The 18,505-nt window shown below is 45.0% G+C and overlaps 2 protein-coding genes across 2 annotated transcripts in view; both read left to right on the top strand.

Annotated features, from left to right (window-relative positions):
• Nucleotides 1-4,081, top strand: part of LOC138351553 (putative golgin subfamily A member 6-like protein 19) — a 30,648-nt gene extending 26,567 nt beyond the window's left edge. The window contains exon 5 of the mRNA XM_069303346.1: nt 3,672-4,081. Within this exon, the coding sequence (XP_069159447.1) occupies nt 3,672-4,081 (410 nt within the window). The remainder of the gene's footprint in view (nt 1-3,671) is intronic.
• Nucleotides 1-18,505, top strand: part of LOC138351715 (ryncolin-4-like) — a 413,646-nt gene that overhangs the window by 334,034 nt on the left and 61,107 nt on the right. The gene's annotated exons all lie outside the window — the stretch shown is intronic.

Below are 18,505 nucleotides of genomic sequence, written 5' to 3'. Positions count from 1 at the left end.
TAAGGGTTTGCTATCCGGAAGCTGGAATTGGTGATATTGTTGGAAACATGAATGATAATATGACGGGAAATGGAAACAAACCCATTATTTGTATTAGTGCAGGGGGTAATGATGTTGGGCGAGTTAGGAGTGAGGAACTAATACAGAGATTCAGGACAGCCATTGAATTAGTTAGGAGCAAGGGAGGAATCCCGATCATATGTGGCATTCTTCCAAGAAAGGGAGTGGGAAATGAATGGATGTTGAGGGCACTTGGTGTCAATTGCCGGCTGGAAAGATATTGGAAATCAAATGCAATATCTTTCATAGACAACTGGGAACACTTCTATGGAAGAAATGAAATGTATGCTCGTGATGGGGTGCATCTATCGAGGGCTGGGGTTGTTGCTGTTGCGAACTCGTTGGAAGAAGTGGTTAGAGATGTTTGTTTGGGTTTAAACTGTTAGTAGATAGAGGTATGGGAATTGATTTGGAGGAAGGAGGTAATAAAAGTATGTGTTTGAGGGAGAAAGGAATTGGCAAAATGATCAGGGAAAGAGAAGGGCCTCAAAATAACAATTCACTTAGGGTATATTACACTAACAGTAGAAGTCTAAGAAATAAAATTAACGAATTAAATGCTCTTGTCTGCACAGAAAAAATAGATATTATTGCACTTACCGAAACGTGGATGAATGTAGAAAATAGAGAACTATTAGCTGAATATCAAATAAATGGATTTAAACTATTTCACACAGATAGATGTATTAGACGAGGAGGTGGAGTAGCCATATATGTTAGGGACAATTTGAAATGTAGTCTCAAAGAGGGAATCAAAACTGAGCCACACACAGAAACTATTTGGATAGAATTAAACGAAAAAGCTAATAATATTATAATAGGAGTTATATATAGGCCACCAAATTTAGACAGAATGGAAGCAAAGCATCTATGGGATGAAATATCTTGGGCATCTAGATCTAACAGTATTTACGTCATGGGTGACTTTAATTTTAGTGGAATAAACTGGTTGAACAAAACAGGGAATAGTGAAGCAGAAGATTTTCTAGAATTAATTGACGATTGCTTTCTTACGCAACACATTAAGGAACCAACACGGGAAAATAATATTTTAGATTTAGTGTTAACTAACAGGGAAACACAAATTAATGACATCGAAATAGGGAGTGAGCTAGGGAACGGTGATCACAAAGAAATCAGATTTAGCATAGAATGGAATAGACCTGTAGGAGAAAATTCTGTTAAAGTGCCAGATTTTCGAAAAGCTGATTTTAATAGCCTTAGAACTTTTTTGGGTCAAATTGATTGGAAAGTCTTGGGTATGGGGTGTGGGCCGGTCTTGGAGCGAGACATGAACCCAGCGATAGGTGACTTAAATGGGGATTTCGATGTGGATTCAATATATAACTAATTTAAGAATATTCTAAACAAAGCACAGGAATGTAGTATACCATACAAATTGAATAGATCGAATACTAATGACCCAAAGTGGATAACAAAGAATTTGAAGAACCTTATAGGTAAAAAGAGAGCTTGGTACAAAAGGATTAAAAATGGGGAGGTCACTTTAGAACAGGAATTCGTACAACTGGTTAGAAATATTAAAAAAGAGATAAGGAAAGCAAAAAGAAACTATGAAGTTCGCATAGCAGGGCAAGCAAAGACAAATCCTAAAGGGGTTTTTTCAGTTATATCGTACTAAGACTAGGGAAAGGATAGGTCCATTAAAAACTGTGACAGGTCAAATAACAGATAGTGATGAAGAGATGAAGAGTATTTTTAATAAATATTTTGTATCTGTATTTACTAAAGAGGAACTTAACAATATGCCTTCAGCCGAACAAGTCTATGTGGGTGGGGACAAGCACAGGTTGACGAGTTTAGCAGTTACCAAGGAGGATGTTCATAAACAAATAGTAAAACTCAAACCAAACAAATCCCCAGGGCCGGATGAAGTGTTTGCCAGGGTGCTTAAAGAATGCAAAGTGGAGCTTTGTGACCCACTGTCAACCATATTTAATAATTCAATAGAGTCAGGCAGAGTGCCAGAGTTTTGGAAAGTTACTAATGTGATACCAGTTTTTAAGAAAGGGGATAGATCACTTGCGTCTAACTATCGACCAATTAGCCTAACGACTATTGTGGGAAAGTTACTCGAATCTATAATAGCAAATAAATTCGTCTTCATCTTGAAAAACATAAATTAATAATTGAGTCGCAACATGGTTTTATAAATGGCCGTTTATGTTTAACAAATTTGTTATCTTTTTATTCTAGCATAGTTGAGGCAGTTGATAGTGGTAAGGATTGTGATGATGTGTACCTTGACTTTAGCAAAGCTTTTGATACAGTGCCACATGAAAGACTGATTAAAAAGATAGAGTCTCATGGTATTGGGGGTGTTATATTAAGCTGGATTAGGGCATGGCTATATCAAAGGAAACAGAGAGTTAGTATAAATGGAATCAAGTCAGAGTGGGAAAATGTTGTAAGTGAAGTGCCTCAAGGCTCTGTCCTGGGACCTCTGTTGTTTATAATATATATAAATGATTTAGATTCAGGTTTGAGTAGCAACATTTGCAAATTTGCCGATGATACGAAAATCGGTAGGGAAATTAATTCGGAGGAGAACTCACTATCACTTCAAGTTGATCTAGATAGGGTTTTGAAATGGTCAAAGGATTGGCAGATGCAGTTTAATGCTGATAAATGTAAAGTTCTGAGGTTAGGTAATGATGATAGAGTTACAAGATACGAGCTAGATGGTGTTGAGATTGCGAAGTCGGATTGCGAAAGGGATCTGGGAGTTATGATTAGTAAGAATTTAAAACAAAAGGATCAATGCACGAATGTTTGTAATAAGGCGAATAGGACACTGGGATTTATTAATCGCAGCGTTAGTAACAAGACACCTGGTGTGGTTCTCAAGCTATATCTTGCTCTAGTTAGGCCCCATTTAGATTATGCAGTTCAGTTTTGGTCACCATATTATAGAACGGATATAAATTCACTTGAACGTGTCCAGCATAGGATGACTAAGTTAATTCCCCAAATTAGAAATCTTTCATATGAAGAAAGATTAACAAAGCTTAAGTTGCATTCACTGGAAAGGCGAAGAGTTAGGGGTGACATGATAGAGGTTTACAAGTGGGTGAATGGACATAACAAACGGGATATTAATAGGGTATTAAAAGTATCAACACAAGACAGAACACGAAACAATGGGTATAAATTGGATAAGTATAGATTTAGGAAAGACTTGGGTAAATACTGGTTCAGTAACAGGGTTGTTGATTTGTGGAACCAATTACCGCGTAACGTGTTGGAGGTGGGGTCCCTCGATTGTTTCAAGCGCCGGTTGGACGAGTATATGAGTCCATTAATATGTTCACTTATCCAATTTATACCCCTTGTTTCGTGTTGTCTTGTGTTTGTCACGTCACCCAAAACTTTTGTACCATATCACCTCATCCAATAGAGTATAAGTACGAAGAATTTGTGTGTAAATTAAGTCTTTGAAAATGTAATACGAATTACGAAATGCGTTCAGGCGTCAGACAATTAAAGAATGAATTTCGGAGAATTGATATTTTTATTACCGCCGACAGTGAAGAAAAACATAAGAAATAATGAGAAGATTCGTGTTAGAATTATTAATCTTACCTTTTCAGTCATATTCAACAACATATGTTTACAAGAAAGACTCCTACCGGAATATACTAATATTAAAACACAAGACCCATCAGCAAGAAACCTAGCCTCCACAATAAAATATCGCAAAGATTTGATTCGACATCATATACTCAAGGCAGAAAATGAGATCAAAGACAGCAAAACGCAACTACTCCACGCTACAAACCAATGGAGGAACAGCAACATCAACGAAGACCTCCGTACTCGCATCGACCAACACCTCGACATCCTGACAGATCGACATCACCACAGCACCGAAACCAGGATCATCAAGAATCTGACAACATTATTTGGAGCACCTATGACGATTCCACAACCCAGAGATGACTTCTTAAACCTTGCTGGAATCAACCTCATTGAAGACCAAATTACTGAACAAATCCACTAGGGCCGTGACTAGGATTCGAACCTGCGTCCGGGAGAATCCCAGAGGATTCGTGACGGGGATTCAGCTCGTCGATTAAGGCAGTGTCTGGGATGCTCCCGGACGCAGGTTCAAATCCTCGTCACGGCCCTTGTGGATTTGTTAATTTGATGCATCACGTTAGTGTGATCTCTGTGTGTGATGATGTAAGGGCGAAGAGGGAGAACGGCCTATTGACATAGCTCGGGTGCAGTGGGGGGGGGGGGGGTTGTGTAAAAGCCTGATTTGTGCCTCGGAGAGGCTACGGGATCCAGTAAGTTCAGTAGAACTTCGGTTTCAATCCTTTTAACCCTGTCGTAGCTCAGTCGATTAAGGCAGTGTCTGGGATGCTCCCGGACACAGGTTCGAATCCTCGTCACGGCCCTTGTGGATTTGTTCATTTGATGCATCACGTTAGTGTGATCTCTGTGTGTGACCAAATTACTCTCTTAAATCTGGGTATAAACTGTCACGTTATGTCCAGACCGAGTGAGATGGCCCGGAAAGTGGAGTTGGAGATCCCATTGGACGATATATTCGACCTCGAGAAGCAAAAGAAGGTTACCACTAAAGACACCTTGCAAGCAGAACTTATTACAGAAGGAGGAAAGTTTCAGGGAAACTACAGAAGCACCATACTCTCCCCCGAACTCAAAGCGGCAGCTAAGAGCCTTCGTGAGAACAAGGAGATAGTCATTAGGAGAGATGACAAATCGCCAATATACGTCTTTCTTAAAATTGACGAATATCTGGCAAAAATGAACCTCATACTCTCTGACCAAACTAAATTCCAAAGGGTAATGGAGGACACTACAGCCGAATTGAAAACGAAGGTAAACAGATTGATCGAAACTATGAATGCCAAAAAATCCAGACTTCACCTGCCAAAAGTTGTTGGGGAATACAAACCTGGGTATGCCTATGGAAATGTCAAGACCCACAAGCCTGGAAACCCACTTCAGCCAATCATCAGCCAGATACCCACACCCACATACAGACTGGCTAAGCGACTCAACGGGTTGCTGACTCCTTACGTACCCTGTGCTTTCAGCTTGAAGTCTCCAAAGGAATTTTTTGACTTACTGTGCAGAGCACGGGCCACAGGAATAAGAGCCTCGTTGGATGTGGAGTCACTATTTACCAATGTACCTGTGGACGAGACAATCGGGATCATAGCAGACAGAGTGTATCGTGACCCAGCTTGCAATCCTCTTGACATGCCACAAAGCATACTGAGGAAACTACTCCAAGCCTGCACTAAAGAGGCACCCTTCGTGAGCCCAGATGGGCACATGTATAAGCAAGTAGATGGGGTTGCCATGGGTTCTCCCCTAGGTGTCCTGTTTGCGAACTTCTACATGGGCACCATCGAGCAGACGGTCTTAGTTGACATGGACCTGAGACCCGCCATATACTGCAGGTATGTTGACGACATTTTTACACAGTTACCTTATGCCAAATGTCTGCAGCAGCTGAAGGAGGCATTTAAGAAAAATTCTGTGTTGAGTTTCATGTACGAGATGGAGAACAATGGGAAGCTGCCCTTTCTGGATGTAACAATCACGGAAAAGAGCGGAAGCTAACATACTGCAGTCAACACCAAAGAAACAAACATTGGAATGTGCCTCAATGCCAATAGTGACTGCCCAAACAGGTACAAGAGGAGTGTTGCCAACGCTTACGTCGACCGTGCTCTAAGCCACAGCTCAGGATGGAAAGAAGTCAACGAAGAACTCTGTAGGTAGGGAAACTAATTCGGAGGACTCACTATCACTTCAAATTGATCTAGATAGGGTTTTGAAATGGTCAAAGGATTGGCAAATGCAGTTTAATGCTGATAAATGTAAAGTTCTGAGGCTAGGTAATGATGATAGAGTTACAAGATACGAGCTAGATGGTGTTGAGATTGCGAAGTCGGATTGCGAAAGGGATCTGGGAGTTATGATTAGTAAGAATTTAAAACAAAAGGATCAATGCATGAATGTTTGTAATAAGGCGAATAGGACACTGGGATTTATTAATCGCAGCGTTAATCGTAGATTTATTAATCTTTATCTATATTAATGGAAGTAAGCCATCTGGCATAGGTACCTGATGCCAGATGTCTGCAGCAGCTGAAGGGGTCATTTGAGAAGAATTCTGTGTTGAGTTTCACGTACGAGATAGAAAACAAGGGAAGCTGCCCTTTCTGGATGTAATAGTCACGGAAAGGAGCGGAGGCTTCCATACTGCAGTCTACACCAAAGAAACAAACATAGGAATGTGCCACAGTGCCAATAGTGACTGCCCAGACAGATACAAGAGGAGTGTTGTCAACGCTTACGTCGACCGTGCTCTAAGCTACAGCTCAGGATGGAAAGAAGTCGATGAAGAACTCTGTAGGGTAAGGCAAGTTCTAGTCAACAACAGCTTCTCTAACGGTTTCGATGAAGACATCACAAAAAGAAAGACAAAACGCCATGCAGCTTCTGAAGAGTCAACCAACACAACACTTGAACAACCAATTAGACTATTTTACAGGAACTTCTTTTCGACGGCTCATAAAATGGAGGAAAGGGTCCTGAAAGACATTGTTGATAGGAACGTCATCCCTACAGACAAAAATCAGAAAATACAATTGATAATTTATTATCAAACCAAAAAAAAAAAAAACCGGCCAATCTACTCGTGAAAAACGCCCCAGACATCAAGTAGAACGCTTTGAAGGAGACCAACGTCGTCTATGCCTTTAAATGCCCACTTAGGGACTGTAAGCCCCAAAGAACTCAGTATATAGGCAAGACAACAACATCTCTTTCCAGGCGATTAACAATGCATAACCAACAGGGCTCCATTAAGGAACCTATAACCTCTTCCCACAACCAGACCATCACCAGAGAAGTCTTAACAAACAATCATCGATAGGTACAGCTATAGCAGGCCGCTTGACTTCAGCGACGCACTACACATCAAAAAGTCAACACCAGCAATCAACAGCTAATTAGTGCCCAACTATATTCTACCTACTTCAAGACTCAGAACCAATATGGAAGCAGCAAGAGGAAGTATAGGCTAATAAGCCTTCTGCAGTTACTTTCATTCATATGTTCACTTATCCAATTTATACCCATTGATTCGTGTTCTGTCTTGTGTTTGTCACCTCACCCAAAACTTTTGTACCATATCACCTCATCCAGTAGAGTATAAGTACGAAGAATTTGTGTGTAAATTAAGTCTTTGAAAATGTAATACGAATTGCAAAACACGTTCAGGCGTCAGACAATTAAAGAATAAATTTCGAAGAATTGATATTTTTATTACCACCGACAGTGAAGAAAAACATAAAAAATATTGAGAAGATTCGTGTTAGAATTATTAATCTTACCTTTTAGGTCATATTCAACAACATATGTTTACAAGAAAGACTGCTACCAAAATATACTAACAATATCTATATATGGTGGCAGATACACACTTATACCCCACTGAGTATAGTGCAGTGGGTATAAGTGCGTGCCTGCCATCTTGGTGGCCTGGGTTCGAGTCCTCTGGTGAGTGTTGTGTGTCTAAAAGTTTCTATACTTCTACCTTGCGTGTTTAGGCAAGTGTATGCATTAAGCATGGACCACGTGTTCTCCCATATGACAGGGCTTGATAGAAAACGTCAATTCCCTCTCACTATACCATTGCCTGGAGAGGATGGGGTGTCTGGGAGTTAAATACCCCAGAATTCCCACCTCTTTAGGGGCTCTGAGTATGGTGCAGTGGGTATAAGTGCGTACTTGCCATCTTGGTGGCCAGGGTTCAAGTCCCTGGTGGGTGTTGTATGTCTAAAAGTATATATATATATATATATATATATATATATATATATATATATATATATATATGTAAGTATATTTTGGTAGCAGTCTTTCTGCTACCAAAGTTTCTATATATATATATATATATATATATATATATATATATATATATATATATATATATATATATATATATATATATATATATATATATATATATATATATTGTGACGGGAAAGTGTAGGAGTGTAGATGTTCCGAACTCCTCCTAATGGCAGGTGTCAATACCTAGTCACACTTACCACTTACCAAAAAAAATAGACTGTTTGCCTGTTTATCTATGGTAAAGTAAGGGAAGACAAGCAAAACACATAGTATGAACAATGAAACTTTAATTAATATAGAAAACAAATTATAAACAAAGACAATCCCTTGGCTATGTACAATGCAAACAAACGAGTCAAAAACATATAATATTAATGAAGAATAGGGATGAAGTTACTCTACAATAATATAAATACACAGTGAAAAATGATCAGGGGCGGAGAATATGGCGCTAGCTGAGAAACATCCACCTGATACACAGCGGATATCAGTTAGTAGTTCACTGCTTGAGAGCACAAGGATATTCTGACTTCAATGGCTGGTTCAAGCCCAGACATTGACTCAGGTAGAAGGCGCTGAGGTGCAGAAGTGCAGGTGTGCAGTCGGCGCATCATGAATCAGGAGCAGGCAGGCTGGGAAGGGTAGTTGGCTGGTTGATGACGAGCCAGGGTGGAGAGAGTGTTGAGTAGAGGGTGAGTCTTGGGTACGTTTGCGTCCTGGTCAAAACATTTTGTGCTACTGGTAGATGTATCTTGAAGGTAGCATCTTATGCTTGTATAACATACATAACTTGATGTAGAGAAGAGCAGGCTCAATCTCTCTTGAAAGAGATTATCGTCACAACTCTCCCCCGAAGCCTGCGCTTACGGGTGAAGTTACGTCTTCAGGTGGTAGTGTGGTAGGTGGAGCTGTCTCTACCTCATAAACTCTGGAGAGGGCGTCTGCTATGATGTTGTCAGAACCTTTGATGTAGAAGATCTCCAGGTTGAAATTCTGCAGATACAAAGTCCATCATAGAAGCTGGTGATTGTTGAATTGGGCTTGATGCAGGAAGTGTAGGGGATTGTGGTCCGAGAAGATGGTGGTAGACCGAGCACCTTGCAGGTATGATTCAAAGTGCTGTAAATTCAGGACAATGGAGAGTAGCTCATTTTTGATAGTGTTGTAATTCTTCTGGTGTGGTTTTAACTTGTAGCTGTAGTAGCTAACAGGTAGAACCTCCTCGCCGCATTGTTTCATCAGGACACCCCCGATGCCGGTACCACTGGCGTCGACATGGAGGATGAAAGGCTTCGTGATATCTGGCGAGGCGAGAATAGGATTAGAACAGAGCAGGAATTTAAGTTGTTCAAAAGCAATGGTTTGCTAAATGGTCCAATGATACCGTTGCTTGGGGCTGGTTAAAGTGATCAATGGTGTCGCCACCGTACTAAAATTCTTCACAAACCTACGGTAGTAGGAGGCAAGACCAAGGAAGTGCAGGAGATGCTTCCTGGTGGTAGGCTGTGGGTAATGCTGGATGGCTTGGGTATGTATGTTTAACGGAGCTATGCTGCCACTCCCTATCTCATGACCAAGATAACGCACTTTACTTTTAGCAAAGGTGGACTTGCTCAAGTTGATGGTGAGGCCGGCTGTCAGGAGCTTGGCAAACAATCGTTACAGATGTTCACTCCAGGTGTTGGTTGCCACAACGATGTCATCCAAGTAGGCGTACGTGTTATCTAAGCCCTGGATGACGCGGTTGAGAGCTCGCTAGAAGGTGGCCGGGGCATTACATAGTCCAAATGGAAGGCGTTCGTATCTGTAAAGGCCAAAACGAGTGGTAAAGGCAGATATTTCCTTAGCTCGCTCCGTCAAACACACTTGGTAGTATCCCTTGAGTAAGTCTAACTTTGATAGATACCGAACATTATCAATGGCGTCAAGGATGTCATCTATTCTAGGTAATGGATAAGCATCCTTGATAGTCACAAGATTCAATTTCCAGTAATCGGTACATAACCTCACTTTACCTTGCGGTTTCGGCACCAAGATGCAGGGTGAGGCTCAAGGGGACTCACAAGGGGTGGCCAGCCCATGATCCAGGAGGTACTGTACCTCAGCACGCATGACTTCCTTTTTGCTCGGGCTGATTCTGTAGAATGGTTGACGAATCAGCCGGGTGTCAGGGAGTAGCTGGATGTCGTGCTGAACCACATTACACTCCTGTGGATCATCGCTGAACAACTTCTGATGTTCTTTGAAGATTCTGATGAGAGGAGCACTATTACTGTCCTGCAAATAGTTATGAAGATCAATAAGGATTTCCGAGTTGGAAGGCACTGACTCAGTGTTAGTGCTTTCGGGAGGAGAAGCAGAGAAGGTCTCACTTGTGAGGTATGGACCCTTAAATGGCGCATGGCTATATACCATTGACACCCACAGGCCCATAAAAAAAAAAAAATTCTTCCAAACCTGTTAATTTGTGTTCACTGATCATGGGAAAAATAATAAAAAAATCGTAAGTGGCATATATTGCCCGCTTTAGTGCGGGGAAGTCTGGGAAAAAAAAGGGGCTGACTCAGCTTGCGTCCCAGGCGGTCTGTTGCTCGCCAGCTGTCAGGCAGGAGCTACCACAAAGAGATAATTACCTAATTATTTCAATGTCTCTGATTTTTCATAGTTTTTTGCTGTAATATTATTCAATAGTGTGTAGTGTGAAATATTTATATAATAAAATGAGTGAATCATCGCTGTACTCACAAATATGGTGTGCAAATTGTTGATTCAATTATGTTCATCAAACAGTAAACAAATACTTTATCGGTTATTACACTATATACACAGGTTATATATAAGTACAGTGGTACCTCGAGTAAAGAATTTAATCCGTTCCATGTTCGTCATGTGAAACGGACGTCATACAAAACGAGTGTCCCCAACGTAACCAGTGTGATGCACTGTGTTTGTGAAATTCCCCCAGTGTGCATGACATCAAATGTTCCCCAAAATATTATTTTTCTTTGTAAGAAGATAAATTACGTTCCCTGAACATGTCTATGTAAGAATAATTACTAAATTCCACTTACTTTGGGTGTGAGGGCGTGGACAAGGTGCGCTGTGACGTCATCAGGGGCTGGTCACCCGTGTGTGAAGCTCCCAGACACGGTCGCGCAGGCCATTCAAGCACCGTGTGTTGCCACAAATATATTTTCAAATATTTTTTCTATGTATTTCCAATCGGTTTTATTTGTTTCTTTCATCGTATATGATGCATATTTGTGACCTTTACAATATGTATACCGTAGAATGTTCATAATTTTCCATGGAACTGTGATACATGTGTCAGTAATGTGTCCACAATAAATGTTTATTGTCACAATATTACGCGGTAAAAATTCACTAAAATTACAATATGTACAGTTTCACATACTATTTACACAGTAACACACTATATTACACACTCAGTACTTTGGAGGTGCGTAATAGTCAACGAATTAGTCCATGGTACGCAGCGCGACTTTGCTCTCCTTGCACCAGCTACAGATAGATTTTCGTTTCCTGTTTCATCGTTCTGTATGCTTGCAAATAACGCACTCGCGTGCACCCTTGGCTTTAGTACTTGTACCCCCTCCCCATCCGGCCCGTTGGCGTCGTGAGGGGGCTTGGTGGACGGCTGCCGGAGTGTGATGCTCCGTTGGGCAGTCCTCTGTCCTTTTCTGGCCTTGCACTCCTGCTGCTGTCTTCTCCAATTGTGCCGGATCGCTTTTCCTTTTCCTTATGTTTCGTTTTTCTCCCCCTCTTCTCCTATCTGCTTGTCGTTTCCTGCCGACCTTTTGCTTGTTTTGGATTCTTTCTTTGGACTTCTTCTATTTTGACGCCCGGGTGCTTGAGGAGGCATACTCTTGCACCCGTAGAACTGTAGTACCCAACGTCTCGAGCGAGGGGAACCTTTTATTGTCAATCCCCCTTTCGTCGCTGAACCCGATCTCGACGGACTGACGGTTCTTAAGGTGGCGTTTGTGGGGCGTATACTCACGACGCACCCCTAGGGGGCCCCGGCATGATCGGCGATACCTTCCTGTTGGGTGTCCTGCCTCTAATTGTGGCTCCATGGTGGGTATGGGGGCACATTCGTGGATGAATTTGTCACTTTTCGTTTCTATGTCGTTGAATGTTTCCGTTGTACCCTCTCAGGCTCGTGGGGTGGGCGACCAAGCCCCCGAGTCGGCCTGTATTGGAAGACCAGGCTCTGTAGCTCCCGCTGCGTTGGGCCCCGACCTTGCTCCTCCTTTGACCGTCCTGACTTCTTCCCCCAGCTCCCCTCCCTCCTCTGTGGTTGGGTCGAGCCTCCAGCCCCCGGTGGTGACCACTTCGTCCCCTGGTGTGGCTAAGTCTTTCGTTGTGACTACTGCGCCTTTTGACCCCTCTCTCTCTAGGGGTTCTCAACGCCGTTCGCGCCCCAACCGCACTCGCTCGATTCCTTCTCGTGCTGATGCGTATCAGGCTTTGTTTGGTCCTGCTTCTTGGGCCAAATACTTTGATCTCCTCCCTCTTGATTCTGCGCCTCCTGACGATTTCTCCCTCCATCGGCATCTTGTAGATTCCGTGGATGCGTCTGTTACTTTCAACCCCACTCGTCTCGGTACACGTGTCGTTGCTGCTCCTTCTCAGGATGCGGCTTCCCGCTTGGCTGCCTTATCTTGCCTTGGCGAGATCCCTGTTCGGGTCTCCAAGAACGTTCAGATGAATGCCAGTGTTGGCACTATTCTCCTCCCACCCCATGTTGCGACCGGTGTTCGGAATCTGCAGGATTGCCACGATGATATTCGGCATATCCTTGATGCCCAAGGCCATTCTGTCCTCCAGGTTGACTCGTTTACTCGTCCCCCTCGTGGTCGTCGCCGTCAACCCCTTCGCGTTGTGAAGATCACCTTTGATGGTAGGACCCTTCCATCCTTTGTCATTCTTGCTGGTGCTAGGTGCTCTGTCCAGGAGTATATTCCTTCTCCTCGACTTTGTAACAAGTGCTGGAGGTTTGGGCATGGTGCCCTCCGCTGCTCTGGGACTGTCTCTCTCTGTCCTTTGTGTGGGAGTGAAGGTCACTCTAAGTCGGAGTGCACTTCTCCCCAGGCTCGTTGCCTCAACTGCGGTGAGGCCCATCCTACCTTCTCCCGTGCGTGTGTCCATTACAAGCTTGAGGCAGCCGTCCTCAACTTGAAGCACCGGGAGCGTTTATCTTTTCCTGAGGCGAGGCGCCAGGTTCGCCGGCTCCCGCCTTTTGCTAATATCTCTTATGCTCGCGTGTTGCGCTCTTCCTCTCCTCGTCCTTCCCGCCTTCCTCAGACTCACAACCGTTTCCGGGCCTTGGACCCTGATGCGCCCACTGCCCCCTCCTTTGTTCCTTTGGGTTCTCTCCCGAAGGATCCTCCTCCTGGTCCTCTGTCTGGGGTTCCCCTTCCTTCTACCCGGTCTGTCGTGTCTCCTGTGTCTTCTTCCTCGTCCCCCTCCGATCCTCCTTCCCATCCTCTTCCTCCATCTATCGGCTCTCCCCACCGCCTGTCGGTGCGGGCGGATGTCCATCGCTCTCCTAACGGCCGTCGTGTGTGCTCTCGTTCGGCTTCTCCTGTTGAGACACTGGAATCCGTTGCCCGGTACGTAGTTGCTGGGACACCGGTCTCTTTAAGTCAGAAGCGGAAGCCTGGCTCCTCTCCTCCCTCTTCCCCGGCGGGTAAGAAGACTTCGCTTTCTTCCTCAGCTCCTACTTCTGGCTCTGTTGCTCCTTCCCCTCCCGTTTCAGTGCTTGCGCCCCCTGTTCCTGCTACGGAGGTTTCTTTGGCCCCTGCTTCCCTTTCGGTTGTTGCTCTTGCTGAGGTGCGCTCCCCTCTTTCTACTCCCCCTCTTCCTGCTGCTGTCCTTGACTGCTCCTCTCCGTTGTCTCCTCCTCTTCCTCCTCCTCCTCCTCCTCCGGACCCTGCCCGCCCACCTCTGATCTGTTCTCCCGTTTCCTTCCCTCCGTTTTTGCTCAGTTAACCCATGCCCCCTAACCCTGACTTTGCTGACCCTGATATTCTTTAACGTGCTCTGTTGCTCTTTCGCCTTTGTTTCTTCCTTGTTCTCTGTTTTTGTCCTTTCTCTTCTTGTCGTTGTCCATTCTTCAATGGAACGTTCGAGGTTATTACGCTAATTTCCTCGAACTCCAACTTCTGATTTCGCGGTTTTCGCCCCTTTGTGTCTGTCTCCAGGAGCCAATGCTTGGTGCTCGTCCTGGTCGTTTTCGTGGCTATTCCTTTCTCTCCCCCCCCACCCAGCCATTGCTGGGGCTTCTAATTCTTCTGCTCTCTTGATTCGGGCTGATGTTCCCTTTGTTCCTTTACTTTTTCCTTCGCCTCTCCATTGTTCTGCTGCTCGTATCTTTGTGGGGAAATGGTACACAGTTTGTTCCATTTATCTCCCCCCTAGTGTCCCGCTCTCTCTTCCTGATTTGAAACACCTCCTAGACTCCTTGCCGGAGCCTGTGCTCCTGCTGGGTGACTTCAATTGTCGTCATTCTCTTTGGGGTGACGTTCTGACGAATACCCGGGGTCGCCTCCTTGAGCCGTTTCTCCTCTCTTCTTCCCTGTCTCTTCTGAATTCTGGTGAGCCCACTCATTTGGACTCTCGGACTCGCACCCTTTCTTGTCTTGATCTTTCTCTCTGCTCTTCTTCTCTTTACTTAGATTTCACATGGCAGGTTCTTGATGACCTCCATGGAAGTGATCATTTCCCCATCCTTGTTTCCTTTTTCTCTTTTCGCCCTTCCCTCTCTTTCCCTAGGTGGCAGTTTGCTAAGGCAGACTGGACCCTATTTACCCTCAGTGCTGCTCTCTCTGACCTCTCCCTTCTGCCTCTCTCTCGCGCTCTCCTTCTTTTTCATGACACTGTCTTCAACGCTGCCCTCCGCTCTATTCCTCGCTCTTCCTCTCGGGGTCCCCGGAAGTGCGTTCCCTGGTGGAATGCGGACTGTGCTCGGGCTGTCCGCTGTAAGCGTGCAGCCTGGAAGAGGCACCGCCGTAGGCAGACGACCGATTCTTTTCTTTCCTTTCGGAAAGCGAGTGCGCTGGCCCGTAGGGCCATCCGTACGGCTAAACGTGAATGTTGGGCATCTTATGTCTCAACAATTACGTCCGAGACCCCTCTGGCCCAGATCTGGAAGCGTATCCGCAAGATAGCGGGTAAGTTCGTTCCCGATGTTTCACCGGTCCTTCACCTCCATGATACTCTTGTGGCGGACCCGTTGCAGGTCGCTTCCGAACTGGGTTCCCACTTTTCTTCTGTTAGCTCTGGTCTTCATCTTCCCCAATCTTTCCTTCTTCGTAAACCTGTCCTTGAGTCTCGTCCTTTAGATTTCTGCACTCATCTTCAGCTTCCCTATAATGATCCCTTCTCTCTCTCTGAACTTCGTTCTGCCCTGGCCCTCTGCGGTTCTACGGCGGCGGGCTCCGATGGTATTCATTATGAGATGCTTCGCCATCTCCCTCCGAGCACGTCTCAGTATTTACTGAGTCTGTATAATCGGATCTGGGAGTCGTCGTCAGTCCCTGAGGACTGGCTCGATGCCGTTGTCCTCCCTGTTCGCAAACCGGGGTCTCTGGGTACTTCCCCTAAGGACTTTCGCCCTATTGCTCTCACAAGTTGTGTCTGCAAACTCTTTGAACGTATGGTTAACGTTCGTCTGATGTGGTTCCTGGAACACCATCACCTCCTCTCCCCTTCTCAATTTGGTTTCCGTAAGTGCCGCAGCACGACAGATGTCCTGGTGAACTTGGAGGTCTATATTCGTACTGCTTTTGCTGCGAAGACCTCCGTTGTAGCCGTCCTTTTTGACCTAGAAAAGGCTTACGACACCACTTGGCGTTATCATATCCTATCTCAACTTCATTCTTTTGGCCTTCGTGGTCATCTCCCTCTCTTTCTCCGCAGCTTCCTCTCTCGTCGTTCCTTTCGGGTGCGCCTTGGTACCGCTCTCTCTCCCTCTTTTCAGCAATACGAAGGTGTGCCCCAGGGTAGTGTTCTGAGCACTACTCTTTTTCTGGTTGCCCTCAATGGTCTTCTTTCCTCTCTTCCTTCTGGTGTCTTCTCCGCTCTCTATGTCGATGATCTTACCCTTTGTTGTCAGGGTGATGATTCGCCTCTCCTTCAACGCCGGCTTCAACATGCAATTGATGCCGTGTCGTCTTGGGCCACAGGTCATGGCTTCAAGTTCTCTACTTCTAAGACTTGTGCCATGACTTTTACGCGGAAACGGGTTGTTCTTCGTCCCTCTTTGTCACTTTATGGTCATCCCCTTGAATACAAAGATTCCGCGAAGCTTTTGGGGTTATTCCTTGACACTCGTTTGTCTTGGTCTCCCCATATCTCTTACCTCCGTGTTGAGTGCTCTAAGGCCCTTACCCTTCTTCGGGTCTTGTCCCATACTTCTTGGGGGGCAGATAGGCGCACTCTCCTTGCTTTACATTCCTCTCTCGTCCTGTCTAAGCTCGATTATGGTTGCCCTGCTTACTCGTCTGCTTCTCCTTCTACTCTTCGCCGTCTTGATGCTTTGCACCATACTGGGTTGCGCCTCAGTTCTGGTGCCTTTCGTTCGACTCCCGTCCTTAGCTTGTATGTTGACACTGGCTTCCTGTCTCTCCAGGACCGTCGTGATCGCTACTGTCTTCGCTATCTTGCGCGGTCCTTGCAACATCCTTCCTCTCGCCTCTGTCGTGCTTTAACTTTTACCCCTCCTGCGGTTCCTGTTCCTCTTCACCACCTCCCTCTTTCTGTCCGGTTATCTCGCCTACAGGATTCTCTCTCCGTTCGTATTTCTGATGTTTCTCCTCGTGTTGTTCCTTCTTTGCCCCCGTGGAGGGTCCCTCTTCCGCGGTTTTGTACTTCCTTGACCCGTATCACTAAAGCTTTTACCCCTCCTACGGTTCTAAAACGCCTTTTCCTCGAGCACTTTTCTTCTCACTCCCGCTCCGTTTCTGTCTTCACCGATGGGTCTAAGTCAGCGGACGGTGTTGGCTACTCTGTTGTTTTTCCTGATCGCACTTATATGTGTCGCTTGCCTCCGGTGACTAGCATCTTTACAGCGGAACTTTATGCTATTCTCTATGCTCTTCGTCTCCTGCTTTCTCATTGTCAGTCTTCCTTTGTGGTTGTTGTTGACTCTCGTAGTGCCCTCATGGCTCTCGGGTCCTTTAATCCGGTTCATCCAGTAGTTGTCGAGATCCAGCATTGGCTGTTTCTCGTTCACAGTAAATTTAAGTCGGTTCAGTTTTGTTGGGTTCCCAGCCATGTTGGTGTGTCTTTAAATGAGCGTGCGGATGCTACCGCTAAGGAAGCTGTCCACTCTTGTCCCATCTCTCGTAAAGGCATTCCGTATTCCGACTTTTACCCGGTTATCCATTCCTCGGTCCTTACCCGTTGGCAGGCTTCTTGGTTGTCTGTTACTGGCAACAAGCTCCGTACTCTTAAATGTTGTGTTTCCTCGTGGCCGTCCTCCTTCCACCGTAACCGGCGGTGGGAAACAGCTCTGGCGAGGTTGCGTATTGGCCATACTCGCTTAACCCATGGTCACTTGATGGAGCGCCGCCCTGCTCCTTATTGTCCTAGTTGCATTGTCCCTCTTACGGTCGTGCATGTCCTTCTTGAATGTCCTGACTTCCAGGACGAGCGTGTGTCTTGCTTTCCGACCGCCCCTCGCGGTCACCTGTCCCTCGATAGAATTCTTGGTGACTCGGTTACTTTTGATATCGTTCGCCTTATGCGTTTTTGTTCTCGTATTGGCATCCTTGGTGATATTTAGCGCCCTCTGATTATTTTGCATGTTTGATGGTGCTACATAGCCTTCCCGGTTTGGTGCCTTCTTTTGATAATTACTTACTTACTTTAGTACTTGTAGGTGGTATGTAGCCAAGCTTGTAAAGCATAAGGTAGTATTGAAACGATTATAGGAAAAGGTCAATTTGTAAGGTAGTCTTGAAAAGATCGCTTTGTAAGGTCCCACACAGGAAGAGATTCAGCTAGCCTCAAAGAGTGTCCAACAGTCAGGAAGAGATTCAGGTATTCTTGAAAATATCTATGGACAACACCACCATGGAAGCCGCTAACACTGTTCATCTATGCTACTTGTATCAGATGCATCATCACTGAAAACAGAAACCGATTCATTTGTATCATCTATATAAATTGGAGATGGCAAGGGTGGGGCTCAGAGCTACAACTGGATACGCTCGCTGTATCATCCTTATAGGTGCTGTATCACTGGCATCCGACCATTGTGTTAAGCCCTTATTGCGCCTAGCTTCACCAATGTTATGACCCTTATGTTCTTCAAACAATAGGGTCTGAATTTCACCGACTGAGCGCAGTCTTTCAACACCTTGTGGGACAGGTGTTTGAGAGCCAGAGGCACGTGTGCTACAAGTGGTTGCTAACGCAGTACCTACCCAGCCAGCAGCCCTTGTCTTTCATATTCGTTATAGCAAAAGGTTCGTTCAGTGTTTGTTGGGTAGGC

This window comes from Procambarus clarkii, chromosome 50 (genome assembly GCF_040958095.1).
Source record: "Procambarus clarkii isolate CNS0578487 chromosome 50, FALCON_Pclarkii_2.0, whole genome shotgun sequence".
Classification (NCBI taxonomy): domain Eukaryota; kingdom Metazoa; phylum Arthropoda; class Malacostraca; order Decapoda; family Cambaridae; genus Procambarus; species Procambarus clarkii.
Note: the sequence above shows the minus strand (reverse complement) of the source record. Positions and strands in the feature narration are given on the sequence as shown.